At 50.2% G+C, this 19,328-nt stretch overlaps 1 protein-coding gene across 2 annotated transcripts; it reads right to left on the bottom strand.

Annotated features, from left to right (window-relative positions):
• Positions 1–3,377: 3,377 nt before the first annotated feature.
• TMEM11 (transmembrane protein 11) lies at positions 3,378–18,108 on the bottom strand. 2 transcript variants are annotated; one of them, XM_077892294.1, is made up of 2 exons: positions 17,951–18,108; positions 3,378–4,284 (listed from the first exon to the last, which is right to left on the bottom strand). In XM_077892294.1, exons 1-2 carry the CDS (start codon positions 18,010–18,012, stop codon positions 3,768–3,770), a joined length of 579 nt encoding a protein of 192 aa, XP_077748420.1. In that variant the 5' UTR covers positions 18,013–18,108; the 3' UTR covers positions 3,378–3,767. The 2 variants fall into 2 exon arrangements, with proteins under 2 accessions (XP_077748420.1, XP_077748421.1); XM_077892295.1 differs by lacking the exon at positions 17,951–18,108 and adding an exon at positions 14,588–14,865.
• Positions 18,109–19,328: the final 1,220 nt, after the last annotated feature.

Raw genomic sequence — 19,328 nt, 5'->3', positions numbered from 1 at the left:
TGCTTAGTGTTTGAGGCTTTCGAGTTTACTGGGCGCAGGAGGACGAGGAGTGGGGCATTAGACCTGGTGATCTTCCCTAGCTCTCACAAGTGCCTGAACATTCCAGGGCCCATGGTTGAAATATGGATATGGATATACTGGTTGGCTTTTCATTTTCCACATAAACTGTCTCCCTCCCTCCTAACATGAAAGAGAAAGATCTTACTGTTCACATCAGGGCTGTTAGAGCCAGGGAAGAGCTGGACCTGGGACAGCAGTAGCGGCCCCTCTAAAGCCTACTCTGAGATTGAATGATTGCCAAGTGCATAGCAGGTCCTCAGGAAAAGGCAGCAACAGGGGAAGCTGTTCCTCTAAATGGGAACGACAGAACATGTCTCCGTGGACATTTACTGATTGGCACTTTCAGCAGGGCCCGTATGCAGGGGCTGTCCTCGCCCCGTTAAACAAAATGGGCAGCAGCTGGAGACCCATGTGACCTGCGGCCCTCTAAACATACGTTTAGCAGCCACACAGTCGGTCCTCAAGAGACGGCACCAACTTCACTGTTGCAGTTCTTGCTCTGGGGGCCATTGTAGCAGCTGGGAGCCACCAAGCCATGACTGTGGTGTGGGTTGACATGCAGAGCTTGGAGCAGACACAAAGGGTCTCAACCTAGACACGACACCTGAGCCAGCTCCAAAGCCACGGGATGTTCATTTACCTCATGTTTTCAAAGACTCAAGCTCACTTTCTTAAACTCACTCTTGAAACTATATTCTACCATATAAATAGCAAATAATTTCACACAACCATTAAAATCTAGCTACCTCCAGCTGGCTGGCTGGCAGAGGCCAAGGCCCAGCTGCTCTTGAGGAGTTGGCAACGCCAGAGAGGTATTAAAGCTGCCCTTGAACCACACATATGCTCTTTTTGGCCTCAGAAGTGAAGTTGAGGACTAAAAAGGGTCAGCAACTTGAGTGTTCTTTCAAGTCCATGCGGCCCCCAAAGCATCTGGGGTGCCTCTGGAGTTGGGCACATCTCCCTGGAGAGAGTGCTGCTTGGGTCAAGATGGGGCTTGCGGAGCCTTCCAGGTCCCTCCCTGAGGGCAAGGCCCCCACCCACATGGTGTCATGGCCAGGACCCTACTGTTGCTTTCACACAAGTGTTTGAATATGAATATCTGCCTCCAGGGCTAGTGGTGGTGCTCTGGTTCCAGTTTCTCTTTTCTGTCCTCACGGGTTTGTTTTCCCCTCTTTCATCCTTGGATGGGGGTAGGGTTGAAACGCTGGGTTGTCCTGCCTGCAGATAAACGTTCAAAGGCACTTTCCTCTTTGCTCTTTAGGCCTCCTGGTGTTTCACTGGCCCCAGGGCAGAAGCAGGCGCTTTTGTGCTTCGCTTTTGTGCTTCGTGCCCAAACCAGAGTCAGGAAAGCACAACCAGACGAGTTTCCAGACAGCAGTGCTGCACATCTGTGCACTGCTGAGTGGCCACAGCTCGAGTGATTAGACGGAGCAATGAGCACACAGCGGCTTGGGCACACTGCCCAGCACCCAGCAGGCTCCAAGGAAGCAGTGTCCCTTCCCTTTTTCATTGGGGACGACAGCTACTGAACCAGATGTGAACACTTTGGAGGGAACTGATAGGCTAACAAGAGAGAGTAAGTGTTTATAGTGGTCTGCTCCTCTGCATTTCCTGATGAGCTTTTAGAGAGGCTCTTTGCTCTTCTCTGAAATTGGGGTGAGACACTGGGCAGCTCAAAGACTCGTGTAATTGGATTAATGGCATGATGCATTCATAGATATGGGCACACGCAGGAGTCATGTGTACATACACTTTGCAGAGAAGGGACCAGCTGACCTGACCTTTGTTTCCCACTTGGCAGTTAAGGCTGTTTCTTTAAGAGCATTGTGGCACATCACCAGGGAGCTATCCCACTCATCAGTGACGTGTGAGTCGGAAGGTGGCACAGAGAAGGGAAGGCCTTCCAGGCACAGGTGTGGTCCTGCCGCTCCCCTTCCCAGCTGACTTGGGGCACTGCTCATGTAGAGGCCTGGAACATCAAATTCCTGCCCTGTGCTCCACAGCAGCCCTAAGGCCTCGCCTTGGCAGGGAACACGTAGCTGAGGTGCTATTTCAGAATCTGGGCTTGTCCACCTGACAAAAATCGCTTTGTTCAGTGCAGCTGGAGCCAGCCTGTTTGCACTTGGCTTCTATTCTGGTGAGGACTTCTCAGCTGACCTGACCGAGATGGCTACTGCTTGTCCACTTCCAGCCACCTCCCCCTTGAAAGTCTGATTTGCAGGCAGAGCACAGGGCTCCCTTTCCAAATCTGAGCCATTTATTACAAAAGCACCTTACCATTCCTGCCCAGCCGGCTTGGGAACCAGCAGTCAGACACCCAAGGGTAGTGTGCACTGCACAGGCGACTCCAGGTGTTTGTCTAGGATCACTACCGATTTATCATTGTTCCAGATGACCAGACTGCCGTGTACACAGTAGTGTGCCCCAACACCATTTTGCCACCCAGCATTCAGCTGAGTGATTAGTATTTTTAGGTCCCTTGGAATTAAAGTTTTTCAAACTCATTACGGACCATGGTCCATTTTGAAGTCTTTTAAAAGGTCCGGCTCTCCCCTTGTAATAAATGGATCAATCGCCCTCGACCTCCTGAACGCCTTTCCATGTACCCCTTAATTATTCTCTGGTGTCAGATCTTCCCAACGAATCCTTTAAAATTAGGTGACTTCTTAAAGATGGGCCCTTCAAAAGGAAGTGCCATGTAGTTCTTCAGGGAAGAATGAGAGCAGGTCTTAGGAAGGTTGCCGGTAAGACAGGGGACCTGACATCTTTGTGGAAGGGAAGGTTTTTCATTTATCTAACACCTTAGAGGGGATATGGAGGATGGTGTGTAACATGCCCTTTGCTATGAGGGAGGGGCTCAGGAGCTGGCTCCTGTGGAATGGGAGATCTGGGAGAGGCAGTGGGCTTGAACTCCAGGTCACATCAGGAACAGCTTCGAGGCTTTGAAAAAAATACAGATGTTCCACCTGTGTGTCCTAAATGAGAATCTTTGGACAGGAGGTCCCAGGCCTCCACTCTACATGGACCCATGTGGAAACCCAGTGACCTCTAGGCCTCGTCACCTGATCCTACCATGTCCCCAAATAGCATTTAGCAGTGCTGGCCTTGAAAAGGAGGCTGGCATGAGCTGTGCGACTGCTCTGGAAGGGGTCTGGGCCTGCCTTGCTCAAAGGACTGTTCTTGCTGCGAATGGTGATCCCAGGTCGCAACAAGGAACAGGGCGGCACCCATGGTGCCCACGGCTACCACGTGCCAGCTACCACCTGGAGCTGTCTGCAGCAGCTGTAGGCAGTAATGGAAAGAGAAGACACCTGAAGTTGAAATTCTCATAATTTTAATGGTCAATAGCTTCTGGTTGGCTCTGGATGGTACAGTTAAACGATATACTTAAAGACCTCCCCCCACCCCCACCCCGCAAGCGCATTCACACCCCCTCAGTAGCGTTGCCATCAACATTCCATTGCCTGGTCAGACTTCCACACCTCAGACCCCCTGTGGGTTATGGAAATCCACATCTTAGTGTAATGAGTTGAAAAACCCTTGGTACACCTGTGACCTGTGTTATTTTTTTTAAAATAACAAATATTAAACCAAACACCTTCCCAGGCTCCGCTGCCTCACAGAGCAAAAAAATGTTACTGTGGCAATCTGAATACTCTTGTCTCTCCTGGGCTGGGCTGTTTGCTCCTCTGCCTGTCCTACTGAAATCATACGGCGTAGAGTTCGTAAATCTTCTTTACACAGTACACCAGGGCGGCCAGTGCTATCGTGTTGTGCAGTCTCTTTCTGTGCAAGTCGTCCTTCCGGACCAGCACCACCGGGGTAGAGGAAGTGAGTGTGTGCAGGGGCAGGCGGGACAGTTTATAGGCGTCGTACTCCACTTGGTACTTGCAGCAGGGGTCAAACTGCCAGGAGATCCCGTAGAGGGTGCAGCAGGCCAGGCTGAGCACGCCTGCGGGCAGGGAGATGTAGTGGGAGTAATCTAAGGGCAGCGCCAATGGGGTGAAGAGGCAGGCGGTACCCGCTAGCACGGTGGTCTTGTGCAGGCAATTGCCCACAGTGATCCAGCGGGCCGTCTCATCACCGATGCGCGTGGGCTCGATCACGATGTACTTGTACTGGGCTTCCAGGGCCTGCTCCAGCTCATATTCAAACTGGTCTTGGGCATTCTCCCCATTGTAGATCTCATGCACAATGTAACAGTCTGTGGCCGACAAGCTCACCCTTGGGGAGTTGGGGGGGGTGGGAGGAGAAAGAGGAGACAGTTAGGCTGAGAAGCACTCACCGCACTTCTGTGCTGAGACCCTGGGGAGAAGTCCATGGCTGAAGTCTGGGGCCTCAGGCTCACCAGAGAGTCTGAGGGCACCATGTCTCGCTTATGTTATCTTCCTTGGAACCCAATACACAAGGTGACTCAGTTAAAAAAAATTTTTTTTCTGGAAGAGTAAAATACTGAAATGTAGAAAGACAAAGGAAAAGGAGTACCCAGATCTCTAAGATGACTGCCTGCAAGGTGTACCAAACCTGGCGGTTAACTCAAGGCAGTGGAGTGAAGTTTGCAAAGGAGCCCAGAGGAAGAATGTTTTGCCTGGCATGCTGTTAACACAGAGGCCTAAGGTCGGAAAATGAAACGTGGTCTTGGTTAACCAGAGCAGGTGGAGGAGGAATCTTCGATGGAAACCAACAGACCCATGGCTGGCTGTGCCAAACACTCTACCCTCTGCAAGGCTCAAAAGTAGTCATCCCTGGCCTGCAGAACACAAGACAGATAGGGTTGTCTTTTCCTTGGATGACAGAGAACAAAACTCCTCCGGCCACCATGGGAGGACAAGCTGCAGAAAACACCCGAGGCCAGCAGCCCCAAGAACACCAGCACACAGCTTAGGAAAAGAAGCCCTCTGATTCAACTAGGAAAAGACAATGCCTCAAGAACAGGGACAATGGAATTTAGTGTAAGAGGGACCTTAAGGGCCCCCAGAAGCTCCCACCCATACTGACCCTGTACCACCAGGACTCTCTGTATGGATTGCCAGGAAACGTTTCTCTCTCACACAAAAGAAACACTGTTCACAAAGACCCACTTCACGTGGCTGAGCTGATCCAACTCCTAGGACTAGGGATGGGTGACCTGACCCTCACCGGTGGAAGATAAATCTGGAGGCCAGAGACTCAGCTGGCCAGCGAGTGAGCTGTGACCATGGGCCATGGGGGCATTTTAGGTGGTTTCGGGATTCTATTTGAGGCCTCTTCAGTGCAAACTTTGCATCCAAAGCAGAATCTTTCCACACCCCTGATGGGCAAACCTAAATATAGACCTGTACACTCCTTGTCATTTCCATTTGGCTTGTTTCAGCCTGTCCAGATCCTTCTGAATTTCCATACCGTCATCCAACATATACCGTTTCTCCTAGTTTTGTGTTCTTAGTTCATCTGGTCAAAAGCCTTCATACCAGCCTCTGAGGGGGAACACCGCTAAACACAGCTCTTGAAGCTGGATCAAGCCACTTAAGCCAACACACCAGGCAGCACAGAGCACCTTTCCCATGCCTCAGGGAAAAGTAGCCCCTTCCTTTCAGCGACCCCTGGTCTCTGGGCTGGTCAGACCACCACAAAGGAGACCCCCCCGCCACCTGGCTCCTGGTGCTCACTGCTCCCCCCACCCCAGTCCAACCCCCTCTAACTGGGGCTCTGGACTGGCATACTGAGCCATACAGCCATACAAAGGTGAAGGCAGCCCATGCACCTGAGCTCCGATCATCCAAGTAGCACAGCCCTAAGTGCTCAAGGACACGAGGCCCACCGGCCCCACACATCCCAGGCCTGCACACCAGGCAGAGTGAAGCCACGGGGAGCTGGCTTGTCATTGACTGCACACATTAAGGACAAGTGAAGGCTTCTAAAATAAGGCCACCTCCAGAACCTCTAGGTCCTAGCCTGCCTTCAAAGATGAAATTGCATGTTAAGTATGGTGAAAACTGGAATGTTGTGGGCACACTTCCAGGAGAAAGGACAGGTGATCAAAGAGTGAGACCACTGAGCACCACTGCTAGCTATCACTCACAGGCAGGATTCGGCACGATAAAAACTACTTTTAGACAACAAATAAGTAAACCTCAGAGGCAGAGTTTCACTGTCAGAAAAACAACTGGTCAATACTCTCCTGTGTTCACATCAGAAATGAAGTCACTGGTAATGGGCTGACTGTGCCCTCAAGTGCAGGGAGAGAAGCATCCTCCAGGAGGGCCTCCGTGCCCAGGTGGGAACAACTTGAGCAAAAGGCACTGCTGGCTGGGGCCTGGGCAGAGGGAATTCTTTATCCTGAAAAAGTAACTGTAATTAAGCTGGGCTCTGAGACGCCTAATTAAATCACAGGCCCTAATTAAACGGTGTGCACGGGGGAGAAACTGTTCTCTGAGGGTCAGACAAGAAGCCTCCTGAATATGGGACACTGCCAAAGCAGCTCCCTACAATGTGCCAGTAGTTGGGGCTGCCTCTCCAGGATGAGTTAATGACCTATTTCTGGAAGAATCCACCGGAAGTTGATGAAATAGGAAAAGGACGGTTTTCCCTTTCAAGGCTTTCATTTGGGTTTAATTCAGGGAGGGGAGACAGAGCTTGTTTCAGTTCTTCCAAGAAAGACTCAGCACTGTAGAAACCACCTTTAGCAAAGAAGCAAACCTAAGAGGCACAGTCTCATGCTGACTAGATAAGTCACAGAACAAATGAAGTCACTGGTAATGGGCCGACAGCCCCCATGGGCACAGGGCCAAGAAGAGGACTCGTTCCCAGACAGCTCAGACTTCCCATGTGCTCTCAAGCTGTGAAGAGGACACACTTCCAAGTCAGTGTGTGTCCCACTGACTGGCAAGGTGAGGCCAGGGATGCCTTTCTGGCCCCAAAGTCCCTCTAGAACATTTAAAGCAAAACATGGGTATCAAGGTTGGGATTACAGAATGTTCCTGCCCAAACCCAAAATCTACCTCAGTTTACAGTGCCTTCTCTGTCCAGCAGATTGTAGCCATCCTGAATGTTGTGAAAAAGTATGTTGAGGCCAATAAGAAAATGCCCGTTGAGGGCAGCCCTGGTGGCGCAGCGGTTTAGTGCTGCCTGCAGCCTGGGGTGTGATCCTGGAGACCTGGGATCAAGTCCCATGTCGGGCTCCCTGCATGGAGCCCGCTTCTCCCTCTGCCTGTGTCTCTGGCTCTCTCTCTCTCTCTGTGTCTCTCATGAATAAATAAATAAAATCTTAAAAAAAAAAAAAAAGAAAAGAAAAAGAAAATGCCCGTTGAAACTCTAGTGTCTGGAACAGAGTGTTCCGTTTTGGAAACACATCAGCGAGCAGATCCCACCCCCACCTCCCCCAGCCCCCTGCTGCCCTCCCTTCTGCAAACCCAGCTGGCCTCCATCCTAGGGGCAGGCATGGTGGGCAGGGGACTCTTCTGCTGCTTGTTGAGACAGATGAGTAGGTGTGTCCATAGGTCCCCTTCAAGCCTGACAGTGAGAGGCCAGTACCCTACAGGTTCCTGTCTCACTATTGTTGTCACATGTGCCCAGCATCAGGCCCAACAGCGCAGGAACAGTGAGTTGTTCACCCCCTGCTTTCTGGCTATGGGCAGCCACAAACAACACAGCTCAGACAAGTATGTGTAGACACAGGTGTGCTCATCCAATACATACACCCAACCTTGCCACAGCATGCCACAGCTGCCTGAAGTCCCAACAGCTTACTGTGGGCAGGTCACCCCACTCCCACCCGGTCACCATGAATCAGCCCCCATAGTGTAAAAACAAGAGCCACATTGAAGTAACTTTCTAGGTGACTTCAAACAAGTCAACCTCTGAAGCCAGCCCAGTAGGTAGTGCCATACACACTGTCTTGACACTCATGAATTTTGCTTTTTTTTATTTTTTTTTTTAAGATTTATTTATTCATTCATTCAGAGAGAGCGGAGAGAGAGGCAGAGACACAGGCGGAGGGAGAAGCAGGCTCCATGCAGGAAGCCCGATGCAGGACTCGATCCCGGGTCTCCAGGATCACACCCCAGGCTGCAGGCGGCGCTAAACCACTGCGCCACCAGGGCTGCCCATGAATTCTGCTCTTAAAGCCAAACTGCTGTACCCAAATTCAGGAGACTGTCTCATTGGGAAAGGATGTAATCTGAAATCTTTTTTTTTTTTTTTTAATTTTTTTTTTTAATTTATGATAGGCACACAGTGAGAGAGAGAGAGGCAGAGACACAGGCAGAGGGAGAAGCAGGCTCCATGCACCGGGAGCCCGACGTGGGATTCGATCCCGGGTCTCCAGGATCGCGCCCTGGGCCAAAGGCAGGCGCTAAACCGCCGCGCCACCCAGGGATCCCCTGTAATCTGAAATCTTGAGAAGTAGATTTCCAAGATTCTATATGCTACACATGGAAGGAGACACAAAAGTTCAACACACACACACACACACACACACCAGAGGCCCCATTTGTTAGAGGCTCCCCTATCAAGCAATCAACATCTACTCCTTCTATCTGGGCTCTGACAGTTGAGGTGTAAGGTCTCTGCAAATATAGGTTTTAAAAGCTGCCCAAGGGCAGCCCGGGTGGCTCAGCGGTTTAGCGCTGCCTTCAGTCCAGGTTGTCATCCTGGAGACCCAGGATCAAGTCCCATGTTGGGCTTCCTGCATGGAGCCTGCTTCTCCCTCTGCCTGTGTCTCTGCCTCTCTCTCTGTGTCTCTCATGAATAAATAAATAAAATCTTAAAAAAAAAAAAAAGCTGCCCGAAGGGATGCCTTGGTGGCTCAGTGGTTGAGTGTCAGCCTTCAGTTCAGGTGATCCAGGGTCCTGGGATGGAGTCCCGCATCAGGCTCCCCAGAGGGAGCCTGCTTCTCCGTCTGCCTGTGTCTCTGCAGCTTTCTCGGTGTCTCTCATGAATAAATTAAATAAATTAAATTAAATTAAATTAAATTAAATTAAATTAAATTAAATTAAATCTGCCTGGACCACTGGATCCAGTCTGCATGGTTGCCATGGGTTGTTACTTCAGAAACCTGGTGGCAAGTACTCCCAGAGAGAGCTATGTCTGCCACCACCCAACTACTCCAATGCCCACCCCCACGTGGCATGTTTTTGCTTCCAGGTCACATGTAACTCAACTATGGAAGGAAACACCCAAGCCCTAACTAGAGCCATGGTACACAAATGCAGATCAAAAACAAAACAAAACAAAAAGCTAATAGGAGTCCTAAAGACTCTTCAGAGACTGTATTTTTGCTTTTCACAGCAAGTGTGAAATGACCAGTAAGAAGAGTGCATAAAAAAGAGTTCATGTAGAACTGTCTGGTGGCTCAGTCAATTGAGCACCCGGCTCTTGGTTTCACCTCAGGTCATGATCTCAGGGTCCTGGGATCAAGCGCCAAGTTGAGCTCTGCACTCAGCTCTGCACTCCCTCTGCTCCTCCCCACTACTTGGCATGAGGGTGTGGGTGTGGGTGTGCATGTGCGCATGCTCTCTCTCTCTCTCTCAAACCAATCTTTTTTTTTTTTTTAAAGTTCATGTAAAAAAAGAGAAAGAGCACTGATGGAAAAGTATCCAAGAAATAAAGTGAAGAAAACAAGTACAGGACAGTGATCATATTATGGTATCTTTAGTGTACTTTTAAAAAGGTACACACTTTTACATGCACAGAACATTTCTGAAAATACAAAGACCTGAAAATTAGGACTATTGCTGGGGAGAAGTATGGAGTGCCTCCAGAAAGAAAAGGGGTCTCTTTTACCAAATAACTTTTAAACCTTTTGAATTTAGCACGATCCATGGTACTTATGGACCCCTGTAGAGTCATGTTCTTAAACTCCCTCTGCCAGTGCTGAGATCAGTTTGCATGTTGAGCCCTTAACTAGCCTGTGGAGCAGAGCATCAAGGCATCTGAGCTGGAGGGGCTGCTGTGGATGCTGCCTCAGGATCATGGGCACTTGTGAGTAGGGCTCTTGAATCAACCTCCCTTCCTCTGCCTTCAACGAGAGCGGGCCTGAGACCTTCCCCTCTCCTCCTCTGTATCCACGCTGATGGTAGTCTGGAAACTGTCATCAGAACGCTGGCTTTCTGGTGAAAAGGTGGCCATAATGAAGAATCAACCTGCTGAACTCCATTCCCCGGATGTGGGTGCCCTCTGTGCACCTGACAGCCTGCCCAGCATGTAGCTGTGTGGTCCCCTGTATAGGGGACTGGGAAGCTGGTCTCAGAAGAATCTGAATTTTTTTTTTTAAGGTTTTATTTATTCATTAGAGACACAGAGAGAAAGAGAGGCAGAGACACAGGCAGTGGGAGAAGCAGGCTCCATGCAGGAAGCCCGATGCAGGACTTGATCCCAAGAGCACACTCTGAGCCAATGGCAGGCACTAAACCGCTGAGCCACCCAGGGATCCCCAGGAATCCGAAATTGTAAAAGTGGTCTCAAACATGGGATCCCCAAGGTCTGGAGATAACTCCCAAAAGTCAGAGCGGCGCAAAAATGTTCCGCGCAGCACCGTATGGGGAGATGGATGAACCAGGCTGTTCCTCCACCAGAGGGGAAATGGAGGTACAGCTGAATCCCTCACTTGTAAGGTGGAGAAAACAGCTCCAGAACACACAGATGGACACCTCACATACACATTCAGTAGTTCACAGAACCAAAGGATATGCTATACTTAGGAATGTTCTCTTGTGTGCTATGAAGAAAAGCAAGGAAATGACAAGTCATGAGTGAGGGTGCCTGTGGGAACATGGGGCCAGGATAATGCTAGTTACTACTTAAGCTAAGCAGGGAGCACATGGGTTTATTAACGGTCTTCAAATCATGACACAGAAAATGCACTGTCCCAACCAGGTAAGCGTACATTCAGTAGCGCGAGGTACCTTCACACTATCGTGCAACCCATCTCCAGAATGGCTTCACCTTGCAAAAACTCTGTCCCCAATGCTTCTACTTTGTGTCTCTGTGAATCTGGCCACCTTAGGTACCACACATAAGTGACATCATACAGTATTTATCCTTTTGCAATTGGCTCACTCAACTTGACATGTTTTCAAGGTTCAATCATGCTATACAGCATGAGTCAGAACTTCTCTTCTTTTTAAGGATGAATAAAGAATATTCCATCGTACGTCTATACACTTGTTCATCCATCGATCATGCTTGGGCTACTTCCGCCTTCTAGCTATTGGGAATAATGCTTCTGTGAAGATGGTATAAAATTATCGGCTCAAATTTCCAATTTCAATTCGTTTAGATATACATCTAGAAGTAGAATTGTTGGACCGTGTGGTAATTCTACTTTGACCTGTTTGAGGAGCCACCACATTATCTTCCACCATGGCTGCATCCCTTTACGTTCCCACCAAAAGAGCACGAGGGTTCCAACCACTCCCTGTCCTCATAAATACTTATAATGGTCTGTTTTGAACAGCAGCCATCCTGACAGGTGTGAAGTGGTATCTCATTGTGGTTTTGATGAGTACTTTTCAGTAACAGCTTTACTGAGACAAGTCCATGCCGGACAATTCACCCATCTGGAGTGTACCATTCAGGGGCTTAGCACCTTCACTACCTTGTGCAACAAACACCACAATCAATTTTGGAGTATTTCCATCACCCCAAAAAGAAATCCCATCGCTCCCCATTTCTCCTGACCCTCCCAGCCCCTGGCAAGCTGGGGCTTACTGACTCAATGGACTCACCTATTCTGGACATTCCATTAAATGAGATCATGTTGGGGCCTTTTGTGACTGGCTTCTTTCATTTAGTGTAATGTTTTCAAGGGTCAGACATATGGTAGCAAGTTTATAGCTTTTCACATGTCAGAAACATACTTTTGATATATTTAACATACAATTTTTAAAAATCCAAAATAGAACATCTGGAGGGAAGTATTTAAGATGCTGTACACGAAGAAAGGTCAACAGTAGTTTTCTTTGGATGGTGGCCTAGCAGGGGACTAAAATTTTATTTTCCTTCATTCGTTTCTGTATTTTCCAAAGAAGAAAACAAATGAGCATGTGCTTCTTTTATAATGGGAAACTTGTCAACTTTTTCATAAAAAGAAAACTCAACAGCCCTGGATCCCATGGGGTGATGAGACCACACAGCCGAGGCGAGCAGGAAGGAGCCCATCTGGCTCTAAAGTGTCTCCGAGCTTGCGGAGAAGCCCACAATACCAGGGAATAAGCCCACCACTGCGAGTCTGGGCATAGGCAGCATCTCATGGCTGAGATATCCCGCTGGTCTCACACCCCAGCAGTCCTGCCAGTGAGTGGGAGGAAAAATCCATTTCCCTGTCCGCTCAAGCCAGCACTGGCCAAGGAGCCGTGCAAGCCACCATAACGTTCTGGTCATGGCAGAACCAGAAGAACCTAACCTAACTATAGCAGAGGCACCTGCTTTAGGCCCATTGCCTGGAATGGGCCCTGGGCTCCCAGGCAGGCCAGGGTAAGAACTCCCATCTGAAATACCAAGGAGGTCAATTTGGAGCTCTGTGTTTTCACCATAGTACACCTAGCACTGGGCCTGACTGTGATAGGTTAGCAACAGACATTAGTGGAAGCTCATCTGAACTGAGTGGCAGGAGAAAAACAATTATAGTAATTAAGAGAGCTGGTGGGTGAAAAATTAAACTAGGTCCATATGTCAGGTTGCTTTCCACCTAGTAAGCATGTGGCCACTTCATTACCTACGATATGTGAGGTGCTGGACTTTACCTCTACCCCCTCCTACCCGCCCCCGATCTAGGTGAACACACCTTTGGCTAATCAAAAATTGCTTCCTTGGGAAGCAAAGAAAGCAGTAGGATTCTACACTGTGGATGTAAAGGCCAATTAGGACAGAGGCACGTAGCCCCAAATATTGAGGATGGTTCCAAAGAGGCCAAGGACTTCCACAGGCACATGGCATTTTGCTCTGTTTCAGAGAAAGCCATATCCAGGAGAGCACACTTTCCTTCCGGGCACTCTGGTAACTGGGCAGCTCTGCTGTGGGGAAAAAGAACACAGCACACCACATGTGGGAGGTCAAGAGACCTGGATTCAAGTTCCCTCTCAGTTACTCGCTGGCTTTGTATCCAAGGACAAAAGACCTTGCTGCTCTAAGCCAGGTTGCCTCATGTCAAACAGGGCAAAGGCCCTGGCTCTTACCAAGTGCTGCAGTGAGGGTGGAATGGGGCCGGCTCTGCCAACCACAACAGCTGCAAAGTACCACCCCAGTGTAAGGGCCATGAGGCCGTGTATATATTAACTACAATTGTAAAGTAAAAAATCCAGTTCCTTGGGAGCAGGAGCCACCCTTCAAACACTCCACAGCCACCTGTGGCTCCTGGCTACCCTAATGGATACAGAACACCCAGCATGGATACAGAATGTTTCCATTATGGCGGAAAATCCAACTCAATAGCCCTGAGCTAAAGGACTCTTCCGACTCTACTAAGTGAAGATTGGCTTTCCTAAGAACTCCATGGCCTGTAACACTGCTGCTGGCAACAGGGACAGAACATCAGTGGCGGCTGGGAGATGCCTGGGTGTTCACTCTGTGGAGTACCTCCTCCCTCCTCCCACTGCCCCTGCTCCCTGAGGCCCAGGACACAGAAGCCAAACTCAGGCCTGGCCTTGGCCTCCTCCTCCCCTCCCTGCATACAAGATCATCCTGCCCTTCTTCAGAAAGTTGGGTCTGAGCTGGAATGTGACCTAAAGGACTATACCACTGAGGCACGAGGTATTGTTGCTGGAATCTAGACTGCTCAAGTCAATCAAGGAAAATGGAAATTCATGCCTTAAGAGGATGAACTCCAGCAGATGATCTTAACTTGCAATATCCAATATCCGGGATCAGCATCTGGCCCAAGCGTGCACGACTCCACCTTCTGGTAGCCAGCTGAGGAGAACCCACACACCTAGAGATGGGTATGGATGCTGTACCTGTGTGGCTCATCCAGACCAGGAGGAAAGAAACATTTTTACCACACAGTAGGGCCAGAAGGCAGTTTTCCTTTTGAGAAAAATACCAAAAAACAAACAAACAAAAAACAACCCAGACCACTCAGTGTCCTCAACTCTAAAAGGAAAGGATCAGATCAGAATGAGGAGAATGTCACTCCTGGAATGTGAGCCACCTGCCTCCATGGCTTGTGGCCCATCTGTTCAGCTGGACTGGGAACTAAACCCTCCACCAGCCATCCAGGATCACATCTATACGATTCACATATTAAAGCAAAGCAAAGCTGTCAAAAAAAATGGAGGTCCTGGGAAAGAAGGTACGGTACAGAATGATGTAGATGTAATCCCATGGAACTGGCTGCCTAAAGCTTGGGCAGATGGCTGCACAAGCCAAGGAAGAGAAGGGCTACAAAAAGTGAGTTCCCCCTACAACCTGAGCGTTTAGAACAGTATGCCCGGCCCTCTGAACACCCCAGGCCTTAAACGGCACCGCTGCCTTGCATCATGATCAGAATCAGATCGAGTACATCTTCATGTGATGAGAAAAACAGGAACTGAGAGCATGTGGCTATACTCACATTCCAACAATCACGGAGAACTCAGGGATGCTCAGAGGCCCTGAGGGAGTGAAGACAAGCAGCCCGAGTAGGACAGGCGGGACCGTCTGTGAGCTGGTCCAGGGTGGCACCCAAGTGGCAGAACACACAGATACCTGCACTGGGCCTTCCTAGATGGGCAAGTGTGTCTCAAAGACGCCGACAGGACAAGTGGCAATCTGTTTCGTGTGCTCGCTGCCAGTGTGCTGAATTTTGGACAAGAATTCAGGTTACAGCTCAGAGTCTGATGTTCTTCATTACAAACACTGTGGAGTCCCTGGATTTAATGGAGTGGAGAGAAAAATCAACATGCAAGCAGCTAGCATTTTGCTATTTCCACCCCTTTCCTCTTTTAGTCTAGACCAGTGTTGTTGTATCAATAGAACTTTCTGCAGTGATGGAGGTGTTCTCTATCTGCCCTATCTAACATGGTAGCCCCAAGCCCCATGTGGCTACTGAGCACTTGAAAAGTGACTAGTGTGACTAAGGAGCTGAACTTTTTCATCTTATTAACTTTTATTTAATTAATTTTTTTAAGGTAATCTCTACACCCAATGTGGGCCTCAAACTCAAAACCCGAAGGTGAAGAGTGGCATACGCTACTGACTGAGCCAGCCAGATACCCTTGTTTTTAATTAATTTAAATTTAATTGCCACATGTGACTAGTAGCTCCTGAATGAACACAGTTCTAGACTCAAGAACCAGGTAAAGAATTCACACATTGTGTATTCTAAAGTGAACCACCATTAACACACAGTTGATGTCAGTAATTCCAGTGGACAGTCTGGCCCTGGGCAGGGCCTTTTAAACATGTCATGCTTCAGAGCTGGCAGCCACTGGCGAATCTGGAAAGTTTGCCCAGAGTGTTGCTCTGCTCCAGCCCCTGCCCCACACCAAGCAATGCGTCCTTCACTTTCAGCATAAAGCAGACTCCAGCTGGGTGTGTCAAGCAATTCTGGAAAGTGGTCTTACAATGTGAAGCTGAGATCTGAGTCAGCACAAATGTGACATGGAACAAACTCATCGCAGAGAGCCATAAACAGCCTATTTCAGTCGTAAGAGGCAATAACATGCTTGGGCTTCTTAATCTACCATGCTGGGCAATCAATTAATCCAGCCTGCCCCACCCGAACAGTCTTTCCACCCACTGAGCAGGAATGGAGGTGTGCCCAGAAGTTAGCTAGCTGGCCCAGCAGCGGGTTATGTTTCCATCCCCTGCTCAGTGTGGGAGGATCTTAGGGGAACTGGGTTCAGACAAATGACTTCTCCAACAGAGCCTGGCTAGGGCCGCACAGCAAAGGCAAAGAGAAGGGTTCCCCCCAGCCACACACCACCGTATCTGTAAGAAAAGAGAGATGGTGCCACCCGAATCACAAAACCTGATGCCCCATTCCTGGCTGACATACAGCATCTGCATGTGTGAGCAGAGCTTTCAGTTCCAGGCCAAAGGTTGCAACCTGCACACTTAAGGAGACTAGGGAGGTAAATGCAATGAGTCAAGCTGTCAGGTGAGTAATGAACTAGAAAGCACTTGCCCTGACCAAAAAAAAGGCAGCCACTACTGAACTTTTCAAGGAGAGTTTTATGTGAAATCTTTCAACTTACAAGTATTGTCAAGTAATTTAAATTATTTTTGAAAACTGAAGACTAACAGTCAAGGGTTGGATTCAGCCTATGGGCTGCTAGTTTGCAAACTCAGTTTTGAATTAATGCCAACCAAGGAGATAAAATCCCCAGTATCTGATTTCTTAGATCAATAAAAGCTTAACTTGTGCTGGTACAGCCCTTGTAGGATGTCTAGGACAACCCCATTTGGCCCTTCCAGTTGTTTTTCTCCAGTAAGGAGAAACATCTTTCTCTCAGTTACTCTGGCTTTTCCAAACAGGTTAGTTCCTATTACTAAAGGATTAATGTTCCCATTGAAGATCTTGAAAACGTTCGCCAGGTTTAAAGGCCATCTGGAAACTATCGAGGTTAAACTTCTTTAACTTCTTCCTATAGTCTGATCTAAGAAATAGCAGATGGCAGTTGGAAAAACAAAATATCTGCTTGCCATTCACTGCTTTTCCACGGAAGCGGAAATGCTGAACAGATAACATTGGATAACTCTGAGCTTAAGAATAAAATGCAAGCTGGCCTATCACAACTACCAAACAGGAAGAATCTTCTGAGCTGAGAAAACCATCTGCAGGCACCAGCAATGAATGTGATAGAAAGAAAGAAGAAAGAAAAGAAAAGAAAAGAAAAGAAAAGAAAAGAAAAGAAAAGAAAAGAAAAGAAAAGAAAAGAAAAGAAAAAAGAAACGAAAGGAGAAGAAAGAAAAGAATGAGGGTAGTTGAGAGAGAACTTTTCTATTTAATAAACCTCTCCAAAGAGACAAATGAAGAAAAAAAAAAAAAAAAAGCAAACACCAAACTTTCTTCCTGACCTCTGCTATACCAACCAGGCCGTAACAAAATGGACAGAGCAGCTGAATCCAGGTGACTTCCTCAATACACATCCTTCCCCAAATTTCTAGTACCTGGACAGTTTCCAGTGCCTTCTACGAGCTGAAACTGCTTTCCTGAAGCAAAAACTAAATTCAACACGAAACACAAAGACTATTTCAATCTCATCTTCTAGAAACCAGTTCTCTACATGGAGATCCACCTTGGAATAAACAAGCCCCTAGCTCATTCATTAGGGAAGGTCACTCTAAAGGACTTCCACGGCAGGGGCGCTTGCAGAGAACCCTCGAAAAGTCGCAGGAATCGAGGATTCGCGGAAGCCGCCCGCCTTCGGCCCGGGAGGCGAAGCGGGGAAGGTTAAAGCTACCCTGAGAAATGTGCAGACCGCACTGCCCTTCCCGCAGCCGGCCCACTCGGTGAAGGCTTCCCTGTCTTCTCCCTCCCGGGAGCTACTCCTCACCGCGTCAGGGGTCGCAGCCGAGAAGGCCACGCTCTCTTGGCCCGGCGGGACAGGAGCTTCGGCCGCCGCTCGGCCGCGGGATGCTAGGCGGGTCCCCTGGGCCTGCGCGGGGCGCCAGGTCCTTCCCGCGTGGCCTGGGCCCGGCCCTCGTACGGCCGCGGCCCACCTCGCCCGGCCCCGCCATCGTCACCTCCCCCGAGCCCTCCGAGAAGGCCGCTCCTCCGCGAGGAGCCAGAGCCGGCGCCGGCTCCCACCGAGATCCTGGATCAGCCGGAGCAGGGGCCCCGCGTGCCCCGCAGGGTCTGTGGAGGGCGGGTGGGCGAGCAGGGGAGCCCGGGGACGAAGGCAGGGACAGCGGCGCAGTCCCAGGAGGCCTCGCTTGCTTCCAGGCTCCTGAGCCACTCGCCCTGGGAGAGCAACAGGCCCCGAGATCTCACCTCTCTCGGGCGCTGCCGCCACTGCTGCCCGGGCCAAGACGCCTCCTTCCCCAAGCGGCCATCTTGGAGACACTCAGCTCGCAAATGTCTCGCGCCAAGGCGGCCTCGGGATAGTGGGCGGACGGAAGGGAAATGTAGTCCGGGCCTCGGCTCCGGACTGCCCGGGAAGTGGAAATCGAGCGCCTAGGAGACTACAGTGTCCACAATGCACCGCGGAGCCCGGAAGCCCCACCTCTTTGAGGTCGCCTGGGAAATGTAGTCCTCAAACCGGGTTGAGTGGCGGGAGGCATCCTGGGAAGGGTCGTAGTCAGGGCACCTTTTTAGAAATTGAAATTCCCAGAGTTCGCAGCCTGGGGAGTCATAGGCGCTCACAGGCTTGTACTGCCTTGGGCTTCAAGAGCAAAGGCGCTGAAGGAGAGTGGAAAGAAAGTGCCTACAACTCCCAGAGCGCCGCGCGGGAGGCGGTCCGGCCGCTGCCTGCTGCAGTCGCCGAGGGGCGCCGCGCTTTCCGTGCGGCCGGCCCGCCGCTTCCCGGTGCTACCCTCGCTCGGCGCCCTCGCGCCCGGCCCGCGCCCGGGTCCCACCGTCCGCGAAGGCGGCCCGACGTGCCCTTCACAGCCACCTCTGCCCACTGCGGTCACCGAGGGGCCGGAGGCGCCACTGGCCTTTCTCCGAGGCACTCGCTACTCCCGCTGCATTCCCCCCATTTCTCTGGACTCCAGGGATGCTTGGGGGACGAGACAGAGGCGGTCCCTTCTGCCACGAAAGCCCCCGCTTGCAGACCGTTGGAACTGAGAGTCTCCTGGCGCAGAAGAGAAAGAGCTACCACGTGGGATCATTGCTGTGAGAGAAACAGGCTTCTATACAGGACAAGCCCATTTTAGACCGGGCCACCTCGGCCCTGTTGTCTCCGCCACACATCCCACTCCTGTCTCCGTGCGGGGACCTGGACATAATCTCCTATTTCGGTCTCTTTGAAGGTATATGCTGGGCACCTCACCCCACCAGGCGGGCGCCCTGCCCCAGACCTGGCATTCCCCTGCCTGGCTGCTGCTGGCTGGAGGCACGATGGACTCCCGAGGCGCTGCTCCCGCGGACCTTTGGACTCTCTGGGGGTGGGAGGAGCCCTCCCAGCGTTGGAACTTGTAGTTCCCCTCCCGCTTTCCACAATGTTACAACACAGTAGTTCATTCCATAAATGTTTTAGCAACTCTTTTATGTCAAAATCTGCTTCAGATTCAGAGAGAGAGGAAGAAGCACAATGCCTGCTTCAGCATCCAAGTCTGGCGGAAGTCAGTCGCCTGGGCCGAGGGCCGCCAGGCGTAGGTGGCACTGGAAGCAGCGAGGACTCCTCAGTAGCTCCTCAACAGCTCACAGT

This window comes from Canis aureus, chromosome 3 (genome assembly GCF_053574225.1).
Source record: "Canis aureus isolate CA01 chromosome 3, VMU_Caureus_v.1.0, whole genome shotgun sequence".
NCBI classification, from domain to species: Eukaryota; Metazoa; Chordata; class Mammalia; order Carnivora; family Canidae; genus Canis; species Canis aureus.
Note: the sequence above shows the minus strand (reverse complement) of the source record. Positions and strands in the feature narration are given on the sequence as shown.